Source organism: Melanerpes formicivorus, unplaced genomic scaffold (genome assembly GCF_026170545.1).
Source record: "Melanerpes formicivorus ecotype bairdi unplaced genomic scaffold, bMelFor1.0.p_v2 SCAF_72, whole genome shotgun sequence".
Taxonomy (NCBI): domain Eukaryota; kingdom Metazoa; phylum Chordata; class Aves; order Piciformes; family Picidae; genus Melanerpes; species Melanerpes formicivorus.
In genome coordinates this window covers 3296704-3317488 of record NW_027142424.1, presented here as the reverse complement: position 1 = coordinate 3317488, position 20785 = coordinate 3296704, and the positions used below count along the sequence as shown (strand labels likewise).

The following is a 20785-nucleotide window of genomic DNA, read 5'->3' as shown; positions in this document are numbered from 1 at the left end:
GCTAATCCTTTGTGTTGGCTTTGCCAGTTTTTGTCTTTAATAGGAAAGGCTACCTCTGGAAGAGCTGAGTCTGTGGTATCAGCAGGGACTTCCAACTGCATGAATTGCCACGCAATCAACAGTTACAACTTATTTTCAGTTGTATGAGTGCATTAGATAAAACAGATGGAGCTATTCCAAACTTAAACTGGAATGCCAGTGACCTAGTGAAAATGCTGAAATACAGGGAACTCAGCATGTTCTGACAAGAACAACAAAAAGGCGCAAAAATAGTAATGTTCTGTTTGGGGTAGAAAAGCAAGATGCTGCATTAGCAGTGACGTGACTCTGAGAGAAGGTTTACACTGTGCTGTGTTTCAACACCAGCTGTGCTTATAAAAATAAACCTTCATCCATGTGAAAAATATGGATCAAAAGACTTTGAGTTCGTTTTGGAATCAGTGGGATCTGTTCTTGGCTTGTATGATTTACACACTAGAAGACAAGTGTGCCCATGACAAAATATCACCACCCATAGATCAGATTTTATTGAAGAGGAGTTAAAAAAGAAGTGTTAACCTATAATCCCCAAACTGTATAGAAACATCATCTTATTTTTCCCAGGTATTTTCTTCTCTTGGAATTATTTGTGACTATGCAAAGAGAAGTAAAAGTGCTATATAATTGGAATAGCAGTCTTTTACTTTTCCTGCATAAATGATTAATGATAAAGATTAAATGTCAACAGAGGATCTGATCAGTTTGGGTTTTTTTTTTCCTTCTGCAATTCTGTCTCTTCCCTTTTGTTCTCCCTTTCCTACCCTCCTCAACAGTTGAATCACAGCATTAAAACACAAATGATTGCTGTAGTCATAACTGAAATCATTAGCACAACAAAAAAAAAACTTTGTTGTGGCAGGAAACTTCATCCCTCCCCTTTTATTTTTGCATAGAAAGACTGAGCTGAAATTCACTTGTTAATTCTGTTGCAAGCTAATAAAACTTAAGAGGCATTACATGTAGATTCCTCTGAAATGAAGTCATCTTAATTATTTCTTACTTTCAGAGAGCAAATTATTGTTGTTCAATTTGTGTTTTCCACATGCTATCCATATGTAAGTAATTCACTGGAGTACTGTGGAAAAAAACAAACAGTAGAGTTCTGTGCTCTTAAATTCATTGCAAGAATGATTGTTTGTTTTGGTTTGGTTTTTTTTCTCTCTTGAGAGAATTAGTTTGAAATGTGTTCTTAAACACTTCTATACTCTGCTCTTGTAGTGTGTAATTAGAGTTGTGTGCTCATAGAGTTCACTAATCTCAAGTTAACTGCAGAAGTGCTGATCACTGATCAAATGACACAGCCATAAGGCACTGGCATGGAGTCTTTCATGACCCTTGACAGAAGCAGTAGCTGTTTCTCAGAGCTGTTTTAGTGTACCGGTGAACAACTGTAGAACTTCATCAATAAATGAATATTTATCAGTTATACTGAGATAACTCTTCACAGGCATTGCAGACTAGAGAGTAAGTAGCTGTTAAATGAGTTGATCTAGTGCCCTGGAGTCAGCTAGGATAGGGTAACGGGTTTAAGCTGCTCCATCAGATACCAAAACAATCACAATCAGGATCTTTTTATTATATGAGCTGCCTAATAACATCTTATCTAAATCAGAGATTTCAAAGTCAAGTTTCATGCAGATAATCTTACAGAGGTACATTATTCCTATTAGTGTATCAAAATAATTGTTTATTCTTCCATTAAAGTGTCCTTGCAATCTTTACAAATGTATATCCAAGTTAGACTTAAATGTAGCAAAACTTCTAATGACATACCTAGATAGTTTATGTTTCTTTAACTGGCTGGTAGGTAGCTGTAGTTCTGGAGGTGTGTTGTGAATACGTGCATGCATTTGTTTATTTTTCACATGACTAAATGACTACTGAGATGTGTAACTCACTGCATGGAATTAAGGACTGTTCTCATGCACATTTTACTGTAATGCACAGTATGTGTAAATCTACATTATGCATGAGATGTTTGCACATTGAAAAATCAAATTATTTGAAATAAGTCCTCTTAATTCTCTCACAATTAACATGAACTGGAGATGCATTTAAATATAAATGTGATTTGTGGTGTGATCTCACAGGAATGTTGCCTTTTCTTTTTCTATAGCTGGTTCAGGATGAGATCAGGCAGTTAGTGAAACTGCAGACCAGCAACTGGGGTGCCGGCAAGGGCAGAAGTTTGCCTGCCAAGCTTGCAGGCACTTCATCACCAGAGAGGCAAATGGGGATGCGTTCTGAACTCTTTGAAGAAAATGAGTGCATTGTCAATCAGCTTAGATCTCACGAAGCTGAAAGTCAGCCAAATGCATCTGATCTGCATCAGGAATGTTTAGCAAAAGATGCTTCAATGAGCAGTGGGTATGGTACCCTTGGTACCCTTTCTGCCTCTGAACTGAACCCCAGCAAATCTCACAGCATTAGCAAGTGCACAGACTGCATGGAGAAAACTTCCCAAGGACAGAGTGATGCAGCAGTATTGCAGAGTGATGCAGTTGTAGCCAGCATTCAAAATCAAGTAGAACTTTTCCCCCAAAAAACAGAGGAAAATTTTTCGTCAGGAAGGAATGATATTTTAAGTTTGGCTGCTGAATCTGAACATAAAGTTGATGAAGCTCAATCTGGAAAAAAAGCCAGGTAAGTGGTAAACTTTTCAAATCTGCTCATATGTTGTAGACAGACCCTTTCCAGTAAGCAGCTGTTGATAACTCAAAACATCTCAGAATTGAATGAAACCTCCTAACTGCAAAAAATCCCATGCTACTTGGCAGATAAAGTATTTCTGTGTGATGCATGCTTGCATCTGCAGTGTTTTTCTGTTGTAGATACATTGGGGGAAAATGTGAAAATGTACTTTCTTTTGCTAAGAAACAGCTCACACAGTGTTGTCTGCACACCAGAATTTTAGGCGCTGATTACCACTTTTACATGAGTGTTATTTTGCTGTTGTGCTCCACCAGTCTTTTTGCCAGCTTATATTCATGCATTACAGTAATAACTTGTAATTAGATGACAGGCAAAGGGGTTTGGGTTTTTCTGTTGGTTTTGTGGATTCATCTTTGTTTTGCTCTAGACAGTAGGTGGGTAGATCTACCAAGAGTTTTTGGAAAGGCTGGGCAGATAATCTGGGCTGTCAAACTGACTGTGATGGCAGTGGCTTCATGTGGCCACGAGGAGTGTCAGAGGTCTGATGGGCATCATGTTGCCTGTTAGTCCCTGATAATGGTTTGCAGAGATAAAAACTTCCTGTCTGTTGAAAAAAACAAGAGAATGGTGAAAATAATGTTGTGTTTTGATAGTATGTAATAAAACAATTTGATTTGGGGAGCTTAGAGATGGAGAAGCTCAATTCAAGAGTGTTTCCCAGTTTGAAAAAAATGTCTAAGACAACTTTTGAAATAATATCTGTATAATTTTCCTATTGTCCTGCCATTTTTCTTTGAAACTGCTTTCTATTCTGTATTATGAACTCAGTTTGAAGGAAGAAAGGGTTCAAACCAAGGGGGAATAGTTCAGTTAAATCAAACTGTGTTTGTTTTTCAGTTTTCAGTTGTACCCTTTTAATTCTTTACACTTTGTCCCAAACTGGGACAATATGTGGTTTTTCAAAGTGTCACTTTTTAATAAAATGGGAACATTGTTCCACATCTACTCCTAAGAAGAATTTCAGAATGTCTCTTTGTTTCTGTTCTGCTTTTGTTTTCCCCCCTCTCCTTCTTTGTCTTGTTTTGACCTTTCTCTTATTGGAGAGTCTCTTGAGTTGGGAGGCATCCTTAGTACATCTTAAGTGGTATCTTCTTTATAACCAGACTGATAGCACAGTAACAAAACACTGCATTTACATTTCAGATCAGTATTGTGGCTTTGATCTGTATCTGCCTGAACAGGAAAAAAAAAGTTGCCTGGTTGAAAATATGGAACTCTTTATTACAACTTTTTTTTGTAGTAGGAAGGCCTTTTTGGTTATAGATGCAGTTCATTAGCACCTTTCCTTTATGGATTTGTTTGTTTGTGGGATTTTTGGTGGTTGGTTGGATTTTTTTTTTTCACTTTTTAAAAGAACAGCCCCAAAACATTTCAACATTCATTACTTCATGTTGTTTCTTAAAAATGCATAAAGGCTGGAGTTTCAGTGCCCGTGTTTTCCCTTTGAAGAAGAAATTGATTTCATGTTTCCACTGAGGAGGGCGGATGTAATTACAGTACATGTGTGTGTTTCTTACCATCTAGTAAATCTTTAACATCCTGGGCACAAAAGTTGAAACAAAACCAACCAAAAAGAATAAATGCTGAAGAAGGGTGTGTGAACTCTGTGCAAGAAAATGAGCAAGCAAGGAAATTACCACTGGGGAATGTAAGTCTCTCTTTATCTTACAATGTTTTTATAATACTATTCTTGTCACTGATAGTTTTTCAGTGTTATACTATGTTCTGATTCAGCATGTGCTGATTTAAGTTTGGATTTAAGCGTATGAATAGTGATATTCCCAGTTCCCATTTATATGTTTAAAGTTTATGTGGGCAGAGTTTACTTCTTGGATCGTTCTCTCCTAACTCACATAGCTACTTTGGCTTATTTTATTCCTTGCCTAATTTTTTTCTCAATTTACCCAAGTGACACATCTTCTTTCCTTGTAGAGATAATAGTTATGTTCTCAGTTGAAGTTTCAGGTCATGGTAATTTATTCTATCCTTAAGTTTTGGAAAGATCTTTGATCTCTTTTAGAACACAGAACTCTGCCTATGAAGGCATTAGTCACTTTGTTCAGCTCAGATACTCTTCTTCCAGGTTGGGATTTTAACTTGCAGAGATTTCTTGATTTAGTTTGGTTTGGGCTTTTTTAGTATTCTTAGCAATTTTCTTATGCTAAAATGCAAACTTTTTGGGATCCTTTTCTTCTTTTGTATTGTTTATGTAAGAATAATATGTTCTTCTATGCCTATGTATGACCATGATTTGACTAAATTGAACTACTCCAAACACAGTTGTGGCACTAGTTGCTAAAAGTAACTGACCCTCATATTAGCCAGTTGGAAAATCTAATTGGCTCTTTAGAGCCATTAGTAGTAATGCCAATTGCTGTACTGCTGAATCAGCTCAAAATGCTGCTTCTGAGAAGAATTTGGTTCATCTGTCGCTCATATTCTTGAATTAATAATTGTATGTCCAGAAATCTGATTATTTTGAGGAAGGAAATTAAATCACATATGATACTTTGATGCCAAAGGATGTTATGCAACATGATTGTATGAGTCACCATCACACATGTAGCACTTACATGCAGCATGTTAATTGTCACAAACCTCTGTCCTTATGCTATTTTAAAGGCAATAATTCCTGAAACTCTGAATGACTCCACCTACATGAGAGTAGAACTAGCAAATATTAATCACTTGATTCAAGGCAGAGTCTGTTTTGTTTACTGTGGTTGCTCTGAGAGTGATGCAGAAAGGGTAAGAGTAGCCATTTGGACTTGTTCTCTCCAGCCTTCTACTGTCAGTGGAAATAAGATGTTACTCTAAGGAGATGTTTCAAACCAGGTCTGCTGCAGATTGTTGCTTTCCTATTAGCTTTCAAAAATACCTCTTACCTTCCTATTCCCTTGTAAGAGTTCATTTGGTACCCCTTTGTTTTCCTTTCTTCCTCCTTAGGCAAAAGAGAATACCTAAATAAAAACCTTGAGGGACAAATTAGCCTTGAGGTGAGATGGTAGTTGACGAAAAACTTGACAAGCTTTAGTTCTAGATTTCTTTTTCCTACTTTTGTAACTCAGTGATCACTATCAGGTTTTAGTCCTCAGTTACATGAGATGTGTGAATTTGCAAAGTAGCATAACTGTAGCATAATTGCTGTAATGGAACAAAAAGCCAAAGTTAGTTGAAAAGAGGAATGTGAGATGACCGTTTTCAGGCTAGCTGCTCTCACTCACTCTTGTATCTCTATGTTAGATCTATGATGTCTCTTCCTCCTATTAAAAAGGAGAGTTGTAGCAAATCTTAAATCATGTGATTCCCCCTCCCCCCACATGTGTTGATCCCATCCTTTTCAAAGGTGTTCCTGTAATTAGCTAGGGAAGTTATTAAAGTAGTTGTAACAGCTGAATAGCAAAGAGTAACTCTTTCTTGGTAAGTTATCCCACTTGCACCTCTTAAGGAGTAAGAAAGTTTAGATGGCTGTCCAAAATGTGGTTTTGTAAGAGTTAATATCAAAAATGCTCCACAAGCAGACAGGCATGAGAAAACAGCCCTATCCTTTTATTATGTGGCTTAGTTCCCATTTTTACTGTGATTGCCCAGAACATAAACTGTCTAGGTTTGGATCGTGCTGTTTAATTAAATTTAAATTCTTTGCTTAAAAAGACTAATAACATTTTCATGCATTTTTTCAGAATTGTACTGTTGATTTTTAATTTTTTTTTGCCTTGCCTTGCAGTTTTCCTTACAAAATTTGTTTTCCCTTTTGTCATTTTAGACAAACCCAACCGATGCTGCTTTGCGACCTTATGCTTTTTACCTCAATCAACCCAATAAAAGTCCAAATTCCTTAGTGTCTGAAGCTTCAGGTAGAGTTAATTTCTTATACTTAAATGTCCTTTTCTTTTGAATAGCAATTTTTTTCTTTGAAACACTCACTAAAATGCATCTCAAATAACTTTGGGGAGGTGAGGAGGGTTTGAGCACTCGCAAGCTATTAATCTTTGATGCAACATAGTTCTGCTTTTCTTGCCATTGCACTTGAAACTGGTGGTACCTCCCACGCTGCTGGCAGGTGTGTGCCATGCAGCAATGTTTTTCCTCGAATTTCTCAATGTCTTGAAGCTGTGCTTTATGTTTAAAACCTGTTTCATAGTGTAGTTACTATTAAAATAATGGTGAGGCATCAAATGATCTCTCAAAGATTAACATTGCTGGTCCAGTAATCACAGGAGTGCCTGGTAATACAGAACTGTGAGCCAAGGGCATTCCTCAAGCATTGTGTGAATAAGCAAGAAGGGTGCTTGTTCTTGCCCCTTAGGCAAGGGGAGGTGCTTTTTTAATTGTGTTTTGGTATGGTCTTACTTTTATTGTTTTGGGGTGTAAGTCTGAGGAGTGGGGGTGGTGTTTTGTTGCCTTTTTTTTTAAGTTTGGCTTTTTTGTTTTTTTGGAAGGGAGGTAGGGTGGTGGTGTTTGTCTACTGTTGTGTTTAAACAACTAATTCACATATTTTGATCACAACAGGGTGGATTCATTTCAGTAACAGACAGGGCCACAGAGATGCAGCCCTGCAAACTGTGTATATGTATTGCTTCTTCACAACCCAGTGAGAGAGGGACACATACAAGAAATTGAAGTGGGACTGAGCCTATACCTAGTCCTGGTAGTCTGTTTTTTTGCATGCTACAGTGTGCTGCTGAGTACCAAACCAAAGGGTTTGTAGTATCAAGTGTCTGTCTAGGGTTATTCCTTGGGTAATACAAGTTTTAAGTGCTATACTGAAATCAGTAGCAATAGAAAAAAATGTGGTAAATGAGGACTTGTTCCTTGAACATCAAAGTCTAAATCTGTGTTTTCACTGATTCATAGCTTTTGTTACTGATACTGTCTGTGGTAATCTGGATTATGTTGCTTGTCCTTTATGCTGAGATGTTTGTAATTTCTGGTAACAAATGCTTTAGTGAGATCCTTAAGCAATACATTCAAATAATTAATACAGCATCCTTGTTAGCTGGCAAAGTAACGTTTTACTAATGGATTTTTGGGTTCCTGTTCTAGAGCTGTGAGTTTGAAATTGATTTTTTCTTCTTTCATTGTTTTTTTCTTAATCAGGACTTTCATACTGGAAGTTAGATGAAAAGGAGATGTATCACTCTTTACCATCCAATTTCAGGAGCAAGTTCACAGATGCTTTCTCCACAAAAGTATCATCAGATCAGGTAAATGTTGTATGTGTTTTCAAAGTTGCCTTATAGTTGCTTGTCATCTTTGATATTTGTTTAATTTTTATTTTTGTCCCTTCTATGACGGAAAAAAAAATTGCCCTCCAGAAGCAAACTTTTCTGTGAGGACTCTTTTGTTAACTCAGTCTTTCATACTGTGTTCATTTATTATTCATTTACCCCTGCTAAAGTACTTGGAATTTGTTGCCCTCCTTTTGTCATTTAAAAGAAATTGTGTGGATAGGAGATGAAAAGAGACTAGCTGGTGTATTAAAAGTGTATGTGCCTCATTAAAAACCCTTTTTAAAATTGGGTGCATTGGAAAAAACCCACTTCTTGTTCTGAACTGATACATCCACCCCACAGCTTTTTTTATATTGGGGATGGAGGATTGCGTTCACATAAACTAACGTAGCAATTTTTCCTGTTGAAGTTGTCTTCTGCTGACGAAACAAAGATCTCATCATTGAAGGATATTTATCATAAAAGGCAAAGAGAGAACAAACAGCAGCCAGACCAGGATTTTATGCCTCCTTCCCAGTCAAGCCACCCACCAGAGGTACCATGAATTTCTTTACTTCCCGTCTCAATTTGAAGCTCTGATCGGTTGCAGACGGGTTTCACATTACTTGGCCCCTGCTGCCACCTCCAGCGTTTTGCTGGAACAGCAATTTGTGCAACCGTGTGATGAATCAGATTGGGAAGGGATCCAGATGAAAAGAACCTCTAAGAATACCCTGGGCAAACACACACCTTTGCTACACAACCTTGAGGATGGCATGGGGACGAATCTGCTTGTGCTGAGGCTGCAACTGATGAACTGCACATGGAACTGCAGTTACAGAAGCAGGGTTTTCTTACTACTTCCCACAAGACTTGTGAGGAAGAAGAGGTACAGGTTGTGGAAGTATTCTTTGTCACATCTGTTTCTTTGTATTGGTTTTGGTTTTGTACAGAATTGGTAATGATGCCTACAATGTGACTACCTTGTTAATATAATCTGTGAAGTACCTGTGCAAAGTTATTGTTTCAGCCTACAAGTAGACATTGTTGCTCTTCTGTTTACATAACTGAAATTTCAGATGTTTTCTAGACAGTCACAGAGCTTAGGATATATCTTTTATTCTTAATGGAAACTTAGAAACCCAGGTTACAAATGTTGGAAAACATGTATCATCACTTAAGATGTAACATGGCCCTTTACTTTGTCCCTACCAAAAGATTGTAGTAATATTCAGTATAATTCCTGCAACATATAATATGGTTTATTGATGTTTTCAGATAAACTCCTCTTAGAAGAACAAAAGTTAAATCACAGTTCTTTTAAGCATTCTAACTTATTTCCTAGATCTTGACGTTGGACCCAACCCTGCATATGAAACCAGGTCAGCAGAACCCAGGACGCTGTTTCTTCAATCTTCCTGAGGACGCTACTCCTTTTTCTCCAGACTCTATGGCAGAGCCCGGATTTTCAAGTCATTGTGACACAGACTCTTTTTCACACACAAGTAGTTCTTCTCAGTTAGATGATTCTCCAAAATACCCTGCCAGCAGCAGTGCTGTGCAGTTGGACCTCTGGAGAAATCACCCATTCCAAGATGAAAACAAGAGCAGCTGTCCCTTTCCAATGGCATATACGGATGCTAGTAATGATACTTTAGTCAGCTCTGAGGAGGAAGAAGCACGGACTCTAACTCCATCTTCTGTTACTCAATGTGCTGACAACAGTTTGCCAGAATATAGCCTTTCAGGGACATCTGTTGAAGATCCGGTGATAATGTCAAAGTAAGTATTTTTTATCTCTTTTAAAAGTCGCCGACTTGGCACTTTGATGAAAGGAGCGAAACTTAACAAGTAAAATTAATAAAATATGTGAGTTCTGTTTGCTTAGAACATAGCTGGATATTGCTGATTTTTTTTTCCCCCTTTCTTTCATGGTTTTTTTCCCCTGAAATACAGATGGCATATAAATAGAACAGTAATTTTCCCCTTCTTACAATTGTCTTTATACCATACTATTTAATCTTCTTTAGACCATACTGTTTAATCTAAGGCACAACATTTGTTCTCTGGCTTCCTTGGATGTCAAAGCCTTAATTGGGAGGCAAACCAGGGTTTTTTTATCTTTTAATACTTTGATTATTGCTGTTTAAACATGAAAATAAAAATACATGCTTCCTTTGTTGGCTATACAAGAATTAATTTAGAGGATGTCAAAGTTCTGTGGGGCTTGTACTGTATTTTAGAGTCAAGTGGTGGGAGAAGCACAGGATTACTGCACTTAGGGAAAATAACTATCCCCCATTCATGATTGAAGCTCTCATGATTTGCACGTGGACAAGCAGACACGGCACGTGTTCCTTGTGAGGGATTATGTAGGGATTGTGGTTTCAAGGTAGTCCACTGTTGGAGTTTTTCTATTTTATTTTTCATGCATAGTTTCTAGTGCATAGCACAGGAGAGGAGAAAAGAGTAAAGCTTCATATTGTACTTGTATCTAACAATATATCTGTACTAATTTAGAGATCTGTGCAAGTCTTCGGTGTCTGACACAAGCGCTTTAGATGATGAAACTTTCTTTGCTTTAATTTGAATGCAGCAAAGCTCTAAGAGAGATTGATCTGCTGAGTTCATTATGTGCCAATGAATACAGCAAGTGCATGGACATGTGGACAGCTGGAAATTTCTTTTTGTTCTTAATTTTGAAAATAGGATTAGGCAGAACTTGAGGGAAAAACACGCTCGACACATAGCTGATCTACGAGCTTACTATGACTCTGAGATACATAGCTTAAAACAGCAGCTGGAGGCAAGCCATAAAACTCCATCCTCTGAAGACTTGAAGAAAATCAATCAAAATCTTGCTGACAGGTACTGTTTGTCCTTACTTGTCCTCTTCTTCTGCTAAATGGTATTCTTTCCACTTCAAAAAATTGAGCAGGGTTGTTTTGAATGTCTTGAAAAGTTTATGTCACTCTTCAATTTCCTGCACTTCTGATGCTAATATTCTGCTATTACGGACAAATTTTAATGCAGCTGTTTAAGATCAGCTTAAAATTATTGTCAGGCAGTAAGTGTGATGTTTGGACCAGAAATCTTGTTTGATCTGTTTTTTGCTGAATACATTCTAAGTGTTGCTTAAGAAAGGCTGGCAGGCAGAGGTAGTCCTAACCAGCTTGTAACGGAAGTTTAGAATGTTGTAAGATAGTGCTTGCCTGTTGTGCTAGTGGACGTCATCCCTCTTTACCTTTCATGTGAGACCTACAGATGATGCAGGACCAGCCTTGAATTCATGGGTAGCTTTATAAAGCAAGTTTGCCAGTCAGTGTGATTTGACCAGAGTCTCTGTGATTGAGTGTTTGCTATATATAGAAAGTTTTTATGTGATTTTTGTTGCCAGTCAAAATACATATTATAATTTAGACAGTTCAAATACTTCAAAGAAAGTATCCCTTCAGGATAATTGGAGAAGTGTGTGGGTAGGCAGGACGCTACTCATCTTCAGCACTAGTGTGTTCTAACTATCAAAAGTGACTTCTAAGCAGTCATTTGTTGAGTTAAAGTAGTTTGTGATAAGATTCCAGTCATTAATTATCACACAGCATCACCAATTAGCTGAAGTGGAACTCTGCTCTGGTGCATCTCAGCTGCTTTTTGGCTCTGCAGCTCTTGCTCTGAGTCATCTGGAGCCTCTGTGCGAGCTGCCAGTTCACTGCAGTGGCCAAGTGCTACGGGAGGAGGTTACGGTCTGGCCACCAAAATTTGTGGGGATGCCTGAGGAAGGAAGCTATAAAATATAGATTTATTATTATGAAATTTCAAGAGATTCTTGTGATCTGTGTGTTCTGAATAGGTGTGACCAGTTAGATGCAGCTCTGAATGAAGCGAGTGCTCGCATAAAAGCTCTGGAAAACAAGAATAATATGCTAGAAAAGCAAGTGGTAAGTACATGTTCTTAAATTGGATTGCTTTGTTAACTGAAAGGGTAAGAGAGTGCACTTGTTCATTATTAATCTGGTCTCTGTTTCCATATCTTTTTATTTTCAAACTTTCTCCTTAACATGTGCCATCAGCCAATATCTTACACTAGTCACACTCCTAGCTGAGTTTCTTAAGATTCCCTACTTGAATCATCATCACTTTTGCTTTTGAACAACCAAAGTTTGAGCAAATACTGTGATGTGTTTATGATATATCTGTCTTTAGATTAATTTTATTTTATCATAGCTCTAATAAGAAAACTAAGATACTTAAAACAAAATTCTAGAAAATAAAGGCAGATCTTGTCTGCACTGGGGCAAAAATGTTCTCTAATATTTATATTTATACAATCTTACTGGTTAGGTCAGACCAATTTGTTTATGACTGCACAGCTGCATTTATTATTCAGAGAACAAAACACTGTGTCGTGGAAGTTTGACACCTGGAGAGCCTAATTCATTCCACTGTTTTTGGACAGTTTTCTATTCATAGAGTCACAAAATAGTTTGGGTTGGAAGGGACCTTAAAGCTCACCTAGTTCCAACCCCCCTGCCATGGGTAGGGACACCTTGTACTAGCTAGGGTGCTCAAGGCCTCATCCACCCTGACCTTGATCACCTCCCTGGGCAACCTGTTCTAGTGTCTCATCATGCTTACTGTAAAAAATTTCTTTCTAATAGCCAGTGTAAATCTTCCCTCCTCAAGCTTGAAGTTGTTCCCTCTCATCCTATGACAGCAAGCCCTTGAGAAAAGTCCCTTTCTGGCTTTCTTGTAGGCCTCCTTCATTTAGTGGAAGGCATCTTTTCAGATACTATACTGGGAAGCAAGGCAGTCAGCTGGGATTAGAGGCTTAACCTCTGGATATTTTAAATCCTATAGAATAAACACACCTTTGGGGGTCATAGTCTTAATTTTTATTCTTTATACTTCACAGAAATGAGGAAAAAAAATCTTCTTTAGTTCATGTACGGATGTGCCTTTGTTTTCTATTTAGATGAGTTCAGATTCATGCTTTATAGTGAAATAAGACATCTGCTAGGCAAGCATACTGGATGTTTTTTCTCCTCCAGGCAGACTGGAGAGAACATTTCTGTGCAGTCACTAACACTTCCAAAGTCCTGCAAGAGCGGATTGAAGAAATGCGCACAAGTAATAAAGATAAGGATAACACCATCAGTCGACTAAAATCCAGGCTTCAAGATCTAGAGGAAGCATTTGAAAAGGCTTACAAGTTGTCTGATAACAAAAATGCAAGGCTGAAGGAAGAAAACAAAATGTTTCAAAATGTAAGTAAGGAAATGGGCAATAGTGTTGTTTGTTGCACAGGCTGTTAGGAACACAGCAGGTCCTGGGCATTTCAGGGAGCCACTCAGTTTACACTGTAAAGTCTGAATGCACAAGTAAGAGAACAGAAATTACTCAGCTGAATACTTAGCAGGTGAGGTGTCAGGTGATGCTACAGACCTAATAGGCATTTAATGACAATTATTAAAGGCAGCAAGTATGTCCTTGATGTGGCAACATTTGTCCTAGTTTGTCTCAGGTATTTAATTAGGTGCTATTAGTTCATTTTATTTTTCAAGGTAGTACAGGAAATTATTTTCCAAAGTTATTTTCCCCCCCTCTTAAGCTTAGTGGGGATGGGCTGGATTTTTGATAAGTTATCACAATTTGCTAAAATGGTGAATTGTGTATGGTTTTAGACAGAATCAAAGGAATTGTTCCTCTGATCCTTCAGTAGTAGCTTTATGGCATGTTTAAATGGATTGGCAAAATGGGTATTGGATGGAAAAGCTACTTCCTGTTTTAACCTTTTTAACAATTAAAATTCCCAAATACAAAGTCACCTGTAAGGTCCTTGAGGAATTTTACAGGTTCATTCAGCTCCTTGAGTTTCTTTAGAGAGAAATCATTTAGAAAGTAGAAATAGATTGTGTAAGGAGCTCTGTCTCCTCTTGTGCTGTGTATAGCTTTTTTTGTTCCAATTAGAAGATGCTGCACTTGAGCAAATACTGTTAAAGAACATTCTGTATCCCCTGTAGAGCTTCTGCATGTGTTAGGCAAGCAATTCAGATGATTTTATAGCAGTCAACAAAACTGTTAATTGTGTATGGTTTCAGTGTGGCTTAGTGTGTTCCTTTTGTGTTGTTTTAGCTTTTAGGAGAATATGAGTCCCTTGGAAAAGAACATGAAAGAGTAAAGGTAAGAACATGCTAGCTAATTAAAACAAAACAGGTATGCAAATGATGTGATAATGTTTCATAGAGTATTTTGGAAAAGATCAAACAGAAAGATCCATATTTAGTTTAGCTAATAGCTGCTTACTACACCTTCAAAGTCCTGGAGGGAAAAGGAGGAGGGATGGAATGAGTTGTTTTGTAGTCATAGACAGCAAAAATATGGCAAAGCCAAATCAATTTACTGGATCTCCCTTTCAAATAGGAAGGTACATTTAATGTGTTGTCTTCAAGGCTGATGTAAAGTTACTGCTTTTTCTCTTAATACACTTCTGGCTTCTAGGCTTTTTACTTTTTCCCTTGTGTACTTGTAGGATACATTAAATACAACTGAGAACAAATTGCTTGATGCAAACACTCAGATTTCTGATTTGAAAAGGTAAATGCCCAACTCTCTACTTTCAATTTTTATTGGGACTGTTGAGGAAATGAAGGACAGTTCAGTCAAGGATTTCTAGTAATGCTTTATTTTCCCCTGCCTGATTCTCAATGCTGCTAGCTAGGGACCATTCCAGACTGGGGAAATTGTAGGGGAAAGGAGATTGTTATATCCTGCTCCAAACCCTGCATTTCTGTTCTCCAAGTGGGGAAGTGTTGCATTGTGAGGGGCCAGTTCACTGAAGATGTGGAAAGTAATATGTAGGAGAGAAAAAAGTCTTGTGAAGAGCCTGAGCAGCAGATTGGAGTTACCTGAGTGACACACAGGAGTCAAGGAGATCTTTGTACAATGCATCATTTTAAGGAGGAAAAATCTCTTGTTTTGTTTCCCCCAGCCCCATGGAGATGATTGCTGTGATATCTCCTGGTCCTGTCTTTCTGGCTAGGTTACCTAACTTAACTAATTTAGAATTCAAATGCATATTTATATACCTGTTTAAATAGATAGATAAAAATATAGTAGTTGCTCTGGTTTTTCTGCCTCAACCAGGATATCTGAATAAAACTGAGTAAACTCTTAAGATCTGTGTATGATGCATCTTTTTTATATAATTAGAATCATCTTATAACACATCTTTGCTACTTCCATATTAGGACAATTTCAAAACTGGAAGCTCAGCTCAAGCAGGTGGAACATGAAAATGCACTGAAACTTCGCCACATTACTGAAAGTCACTTAAGGACCTCTTGTGCCACGTAAGTGAATATTCCACAGTGTGGAAACAAGTCCTGTGGTTTAGAATGCCTTTTAATGTGTTTTGACTAAAAAACAAATGGGTCAGTCCATTTGCTAAACTGGATTAAAACATGATGTAATCCAGAGATTTCACATGGCAAGAAATTATTAAAACCAACTTCAACATAAAGTGTGTATATATATATATTTTTTTACTATTTCATTTGTACTTTACAAACACATTTTAAAAAGTAGTGACTTTCCCACAGTATTTACAAGTTTATTGTATATTTGTTGTTGCTTCTGCCTAGCTAAATAGATGGATTTTTTTTTTCTTTCTTAATTAAAAAAACAGGGAAAAATTCCAAAGGCTTTCATAATTTTGAAGTGGTTTTTTTCCTCCCCCAGGAAGCTGGCCACTCCGGACGTCAGCAGGCGAAAGTGGTTGATACCGGGAGCAGAATATTCAATCTTCACTGGCCAGCCTTTGGAAGTCCAGGAAGGCCCCAAAGATAACAGATTAGAAGAAGCCTATATTCCTCCTAGGTGAGTGGCTTGCCTTCAGCCTCCACTATGATGTAATGTTGAACACTGTGACAATGCCAGTGACAAGCAGTGTGAGCACTCTGGCAGTGCTGGCCTAGAGCCTGACATGGTGGTAGGCCATGCTCAGCATAAGTGCAGAGCCAGCTAGCAGTTTAGCAAAACAGTGCTGTGCCTGGAGCATGTAACTAAAACAGGGCACTGGTAGCTATAAACATAGAAAGTTATCTTGGAACAGGACATGCACCTGCATCAACAACCTCGTTGTGTCATTAGTAGTTGGACCAATAATCTATAATAGTGTGATGTGTGGTCACTCATAGGGAACCAATGCAGCCATGCCAACAAGGCACTCTGAATTTATATAAGTTGTAGAAGTTCCCTTGCTACGCACTTCTACCTTTCCTTTCTCTTCTTCTTCTTCTATGCTTTACTTTACTGTGCTATACTCGCACCATAGGCCTGCACCATAGGCCTGCAATACTGGAACAATAAAGGAACAATACTCAATTATATTGGTCAGCTGTATTGACTCCAATCTCCATCCCCATTAGAACACTTGTAAAAATGGTCTTATCCAGAATTGACTAGAATCATATTTTTAGATTTTTGTACTTGTTAAATACAGTTCTCAATGCCATACAATCCTTTGAAGGCAAAAGAGCTTTCTTCCTTCATTAACCTGGTGTAAAACAAGCAGCAGCTTTCAGTGCCTGACTTGAAACATCAGAAAGCTTCAACTGCATCTTGTGCCACTGTCTTTATGCTCTCAACTTTGAATCAAATTCTACTCTGAGTTTGGACACTGCGCTGTTGTATAGGATGTGAGCTGGAGCATTTGGCTGCAGCACTCCTTCAATTTAATTTAGGGTGTAATTTAGTAGTTTGCCACCTTCTTCAGAAGTTTCTAACGTCTGAGTCAGGGTGTATTTATTTCTAGGAACTTTGAGTTACAACCACCAAATTTAACTCACACTGTTCAATTTTAGGTTCTTTAGTTAGCTATAACACAATCCTGTGAGATTCTTGGCTGAAATAAAAAAACACCTTTACATTTTTTGTTTTGAGGACTGTAAATGTCAGACTGAATTTCTCTGGGGTTTTGTTTATTCAGTTGGTATTTGTGTATGTGAAATAAAGTATAAAAAAACTTCCTTCTTTCTCCCTCCACTGCCTCACATTCTTCAAGGTACCATTCTCCTCCTGAAAAAGACTCCTCACAAGAAGACTCTTCAACAAACACAACAGGAAAAGAAAATGAGATGTCAGAAGCACCAATTATAAAAGCCTTTAAAGAACTTGAGCAAGCAAAAGCATTTAAAGATTGGGGTACACAGACAGAAAAAGAAGATGCATCAGCTAGTAACTTCTATTTTTATATTCCTGAACTTCTTTTCACTGACTTTTCTTTGTGTGTCTTGTGGTTTTGTTCTCAGCATTAATGTTCATCCGGCTTGAATTATGGGATAAAACCACTTTTAACATGCAAACCTCTGGAGTTTTCCTAAGAAAAGTCAAAATTATACAGTTAAATGATTTGTTTAAAATAGAGGGAATTCAAGGGTTGCTGTTAGGTCTCAAGCTTCAGAGTAGTTAATGTCCTTTTTCTAAGAATATCTCAGTATTTGTAAACAGTTAATGGAGTCCTCACAAAGTGCTGTCTGGGTGTATATCCCTTTTAGTTTTGTTCTCATGGTGTGTCAGGATGTTACTAAAAGCTGGCATGTGTACTGTAGACTGCACTGAGCTGTTCTAACAACACAGATGTAGGAAGCCTTGCAATTAGAAAATACTGAGGTTTTTTAAATGCTTTCCTACTCTTGGTTCAGGCAGGTATTCTGGCCCTCTTTCCCAGAAGATGTTTTAATTCTGCTTTCCACTGTCTCTTTATTAAATCACTGTTATTTAGCATCACTTCTCCCCCATACACTGCAAAACATTCCTTTCCAGGACTTAAACTGTTTCATGGATATGATGAACAGGAAGCAAGATTTGAGCAAAGCATCACAAGTGTGTTGATGTGAGGCAGGCTAAGTGCAGTCTTTGTACAGTAAAAGCTGAGTACAGGAGAATATTTGTGAGTTCTTGTATTGAAAAAGATTGATTTATATAATAACCTCTCCCTTTTCCTTAGAAACATCAAATAGACGACAAACTGTTGGGTTTGTTGAAACCTCTTTAGCTGCTAACAGATCCCCAGAGAAGGGTAGAGAGCAGCACAGACCGAAACGGTACAGCCCCCCTTCTGGCCAGAGGTCATCATCCCTTCCTCCTTCAAACAGGAAAGTGAATACTCCGAGTAAGTGCTTTTCTGAAGTTTGGCTTGAATGCTGCTCAAAAAAGTAGAAGCAAATGACAAAATGGGATTTCTGCATTATTCTATAAGCCTGGGAAAAAAAGCTTGTCTCCAATCATAAAAAAACCAGAGGGGTTTAACTTTAGTTACATTTTTTCTATGTCGTGATGCACTTTTCTTCATTTTTAAATAAACACCTAAACAGCTTTGAGAAGCATTCTTTAAGGTGTAAGCATGTGAGTGGGAGATACTGCACCGGGGTAGTTCTATTTAGGTAGTTAAACTTTGTCTTTTGCAGCAAGAAGAGAAATAATGTTGGCGCCGGTGTCTGTGACGTACAGCCCCAAACGGTCTCCAAAAGAAAACCTCTCTCCTGGATTTAGCCATTTGCTTAGCAGAAATGAAAGCACGGTGACAAGGTATGAGTGCTTTGAGGCCAAGTGTGTTCTGATCAGTTAGAGCAGCAGCATTAACATTGAAATTCCTACAAAATTAATCATGTGAAGGTTTCTGAATTTAATCTCAGTTTTACTTTTTAATATCTAGCAAGAAGAGTCTGGAATGATTTCCTGTCTTTGGCAGTCACCAAGATGAGATGTTGGTTTACTCTGGACACAACATTTATCAGTGACAAAGAACTAATAGAAGTTGAGAATAATATATATGTACCTGTCATGGCACCTACAAACACACTGAAAATTTAATGACTTAACTTCCTGCTAACTGTACTGTAGTTCCTATGGAGCTGTTTGCTTGCTTGGCAAGGCTTGTAGAGTTTGAGAATGTACTTGGCTATGAGATTGAAGTGTAGGACGCTTGCTTGAGGAAGAAGAAATGTCTGGAACTACTTTGCTTCTTGAGGTTGACAACATGGGAGCTCAGCGTGTTCAGAGGGTTGCTTCTGAAAGAAAGTCACAAGGAAGGGGTATTTTAGTGTGTGTAAATAGGAGTATGTCTGGGTATGCTACTATGAGTGGTGATCAGAGGACTTGCAATGTCTGTGTGATAGAAATTCCTGTATAAAACACCTGTTTTACTGAACCAGAGCATGAAAAAGTAGTAGCAAGTAATTGTTGTGTGCTTCCTGTTCTGTAGATTTGATATACTTCTAGATGATGTGGAAGCTGGTCCTGCATCTACTTCACAGCACAATAATCCGAGGAAAAGGCTCCAGTTCCTGTCATTAGATGATGTAGAAGGTAAGCTCTCAGTGTTGGGGAATAGTGTAGTTTCATTTTTTTACTGTAATGTCTTCCACATTGGTGACAGATGTTTGACTAGGAAGATGGCATTTTATGAAGCCCAACTTTTAAAACTCCTTTAAGCCTTGGTTTACTCCTGTAGACAGAGAAATACCATTCACACAGCATTGTATTTCTATGTATATGTGTGTGTGTATGGATGATGGTCTCTTCTCCCAGGCATCCAGTACCAGAACAAGAGGACACAGTCTCAGGCTGCGCCAGGGGAGGTTCAGGTTGGATGGTAGGAAGAAATTCTATACAGAAAGAGTGATTGCCCATTGGAATGGGCTGCCCAGGGAGGTGGTGGAGTCGCTGTCATTGGAGGTGTTCAGGAGGAGACTTGATGGGGTGCTTGGTGCCATGGGTTAGCTGTTTGGGTGGGTTGGATTGGTTGATGGGTTGGACGCGATGATCTTGAAGGTCTCTTCCAACCTGGTTTGGTTTATTCTAAATAAATAAAGGTTTATTCTAAACACAATGGAACAACAGAAATAATTAAATTGAAAAAGAAGAGCAGTATCTTCTCCTAGGCTTACCTCAGTTAATACCTTGCATAGCCTAGCAGGGTCTATATTAAGAGGTACTCAGCCATACTAGTCAAATTCTGTAGCTAAACGTTGCCTTACACAGAGCAAAGAGTAACTATAACAAAGCCAGTTGTTTCAGATTTTTTAAATGATTGATTGAACCAAATCTTTCCACACTTCTGTAATCCCTGTCACAATGTTCTGCTTTTGTTTTCATTAATGCGTTTATTTAAATGAGTGTTTTCATGACAACTAGTATACTTGGTGATATTTAGATATGTTATAGCAGCAAAAGTAACTCTTTAATTAGCACAGTGCAGTCATCTGTTTATTAACAAAAAAAAATATGCTGTGTTTTGAAGATCATTTGAAAGATGATCCATAGAAATGTTTTGCATTCTTCTGGGAAGTTTGCTTAAGGCAAGATAATGAGGCTTTGCTAGTCCCTATCTGCAGTTTCTCTACCTCCAAGATCACACAGCTTTACTTGTTGTTAGTTTCTTTTTCTCTCCTATATAATAATTTCACAAACAGTTTCAAACCAAATAACAAAAGCCCTGTTTTGTTGATAGGAAGGCAGCATTCGGGTGTCAGGCACAGCTCTGGTGCTGAATCCATCAATGTCGGAATGAAGAAAGTGACAGCCTGGGATGACAGGAGCATTGCTCAAAAATATGAGCCAGTGCCATCACCTTGTGAGGGAGACTTCAAATACTCAGCAAGGATTAAGACTCTGGCTGAAACGGAGAGGCTTTTTGATGAGCTGACTCAAGAAAAGCAACAGGCAAAGATTATTTTTATTGTAAATTGGTCACAAAATGTGATTGTTGTGTAGCTATATTCCTATGCCATGCTTGGCTGAAATTCATGTATAACTTCTAG

At 38.0% G+C, this 20785-nt stretch overlaps 1 protein-coding gene across 4 annotated transcripts in view; it reads left to right on the top strand.

Moving 5' to 3' along the window:
* The window catches only part of MPHOSPH9 (M-phase phosphoprotein 9), a 30438-nt gene that overhangs the window by 6751 nt on the left and 2902 nt on the right, over window positions 1–20785 (top strand). For 3 of the 4 annotated variants that reach the window (XM_068163515.1, XM_068163514.1, XM_068163517.1), the window contains 18 exons: window positions 2156–2682; window positions 4276–4399; window positions 6518–6608; window positions 7852–7958; window positions 8395–8520; window positions 9310–9746; window positions 10674–10832; window positions 11815–11902; window positions 13013–13228; window positions 14097–14144; window positions 14494–14558; window positions 15212–15313; window positions 15702–15839; window positions 17026–17198; window positions 17971–18135; window positions 18431–18551; window positions 19228–19331; window positions 20476–20687. In XM_068163515.1, coding sequence (XP_068019616.1) covers window positions 2156–2682; window positions 4276–4399; window positions 6518–6608; window positions 7852–7958; window positions 8395–8520; window positions 9310–9746; window positions 10674–10832; window positions 11815–11902; window positions 13013–13228; window positions 14097–14144; window positions 14494–14558; window positions 15212–15313; window positions 15702–15839; window positions 17026–17198; window positions 17971–18135; window positions 18431–18551; window positions 19228–19331; window positions 20476–20687 — 3003 coding nt within the window. The remainder of the gene's footprint in view (window positions 1–2155; window positions 2683–4275; window positions 4400–6517; window positions 6609–7851; window positions 7959–8394; window positions 8521–9309; window positions 9747–10673; window positions 10833–11814; window positions 11903–13012; window positions 13229–14096; window positions 14145–14493; window positions 14559–15211; window positions 15314–15701; window positions 15840–17025; window positions 17199–17970; window positions 18136–18430; window positions 18552–19227; window positions 19332–20475; window positions 20688–20785) is intronic. The other variant, XM_068163516.1, reaches the window with a different exon arrangement.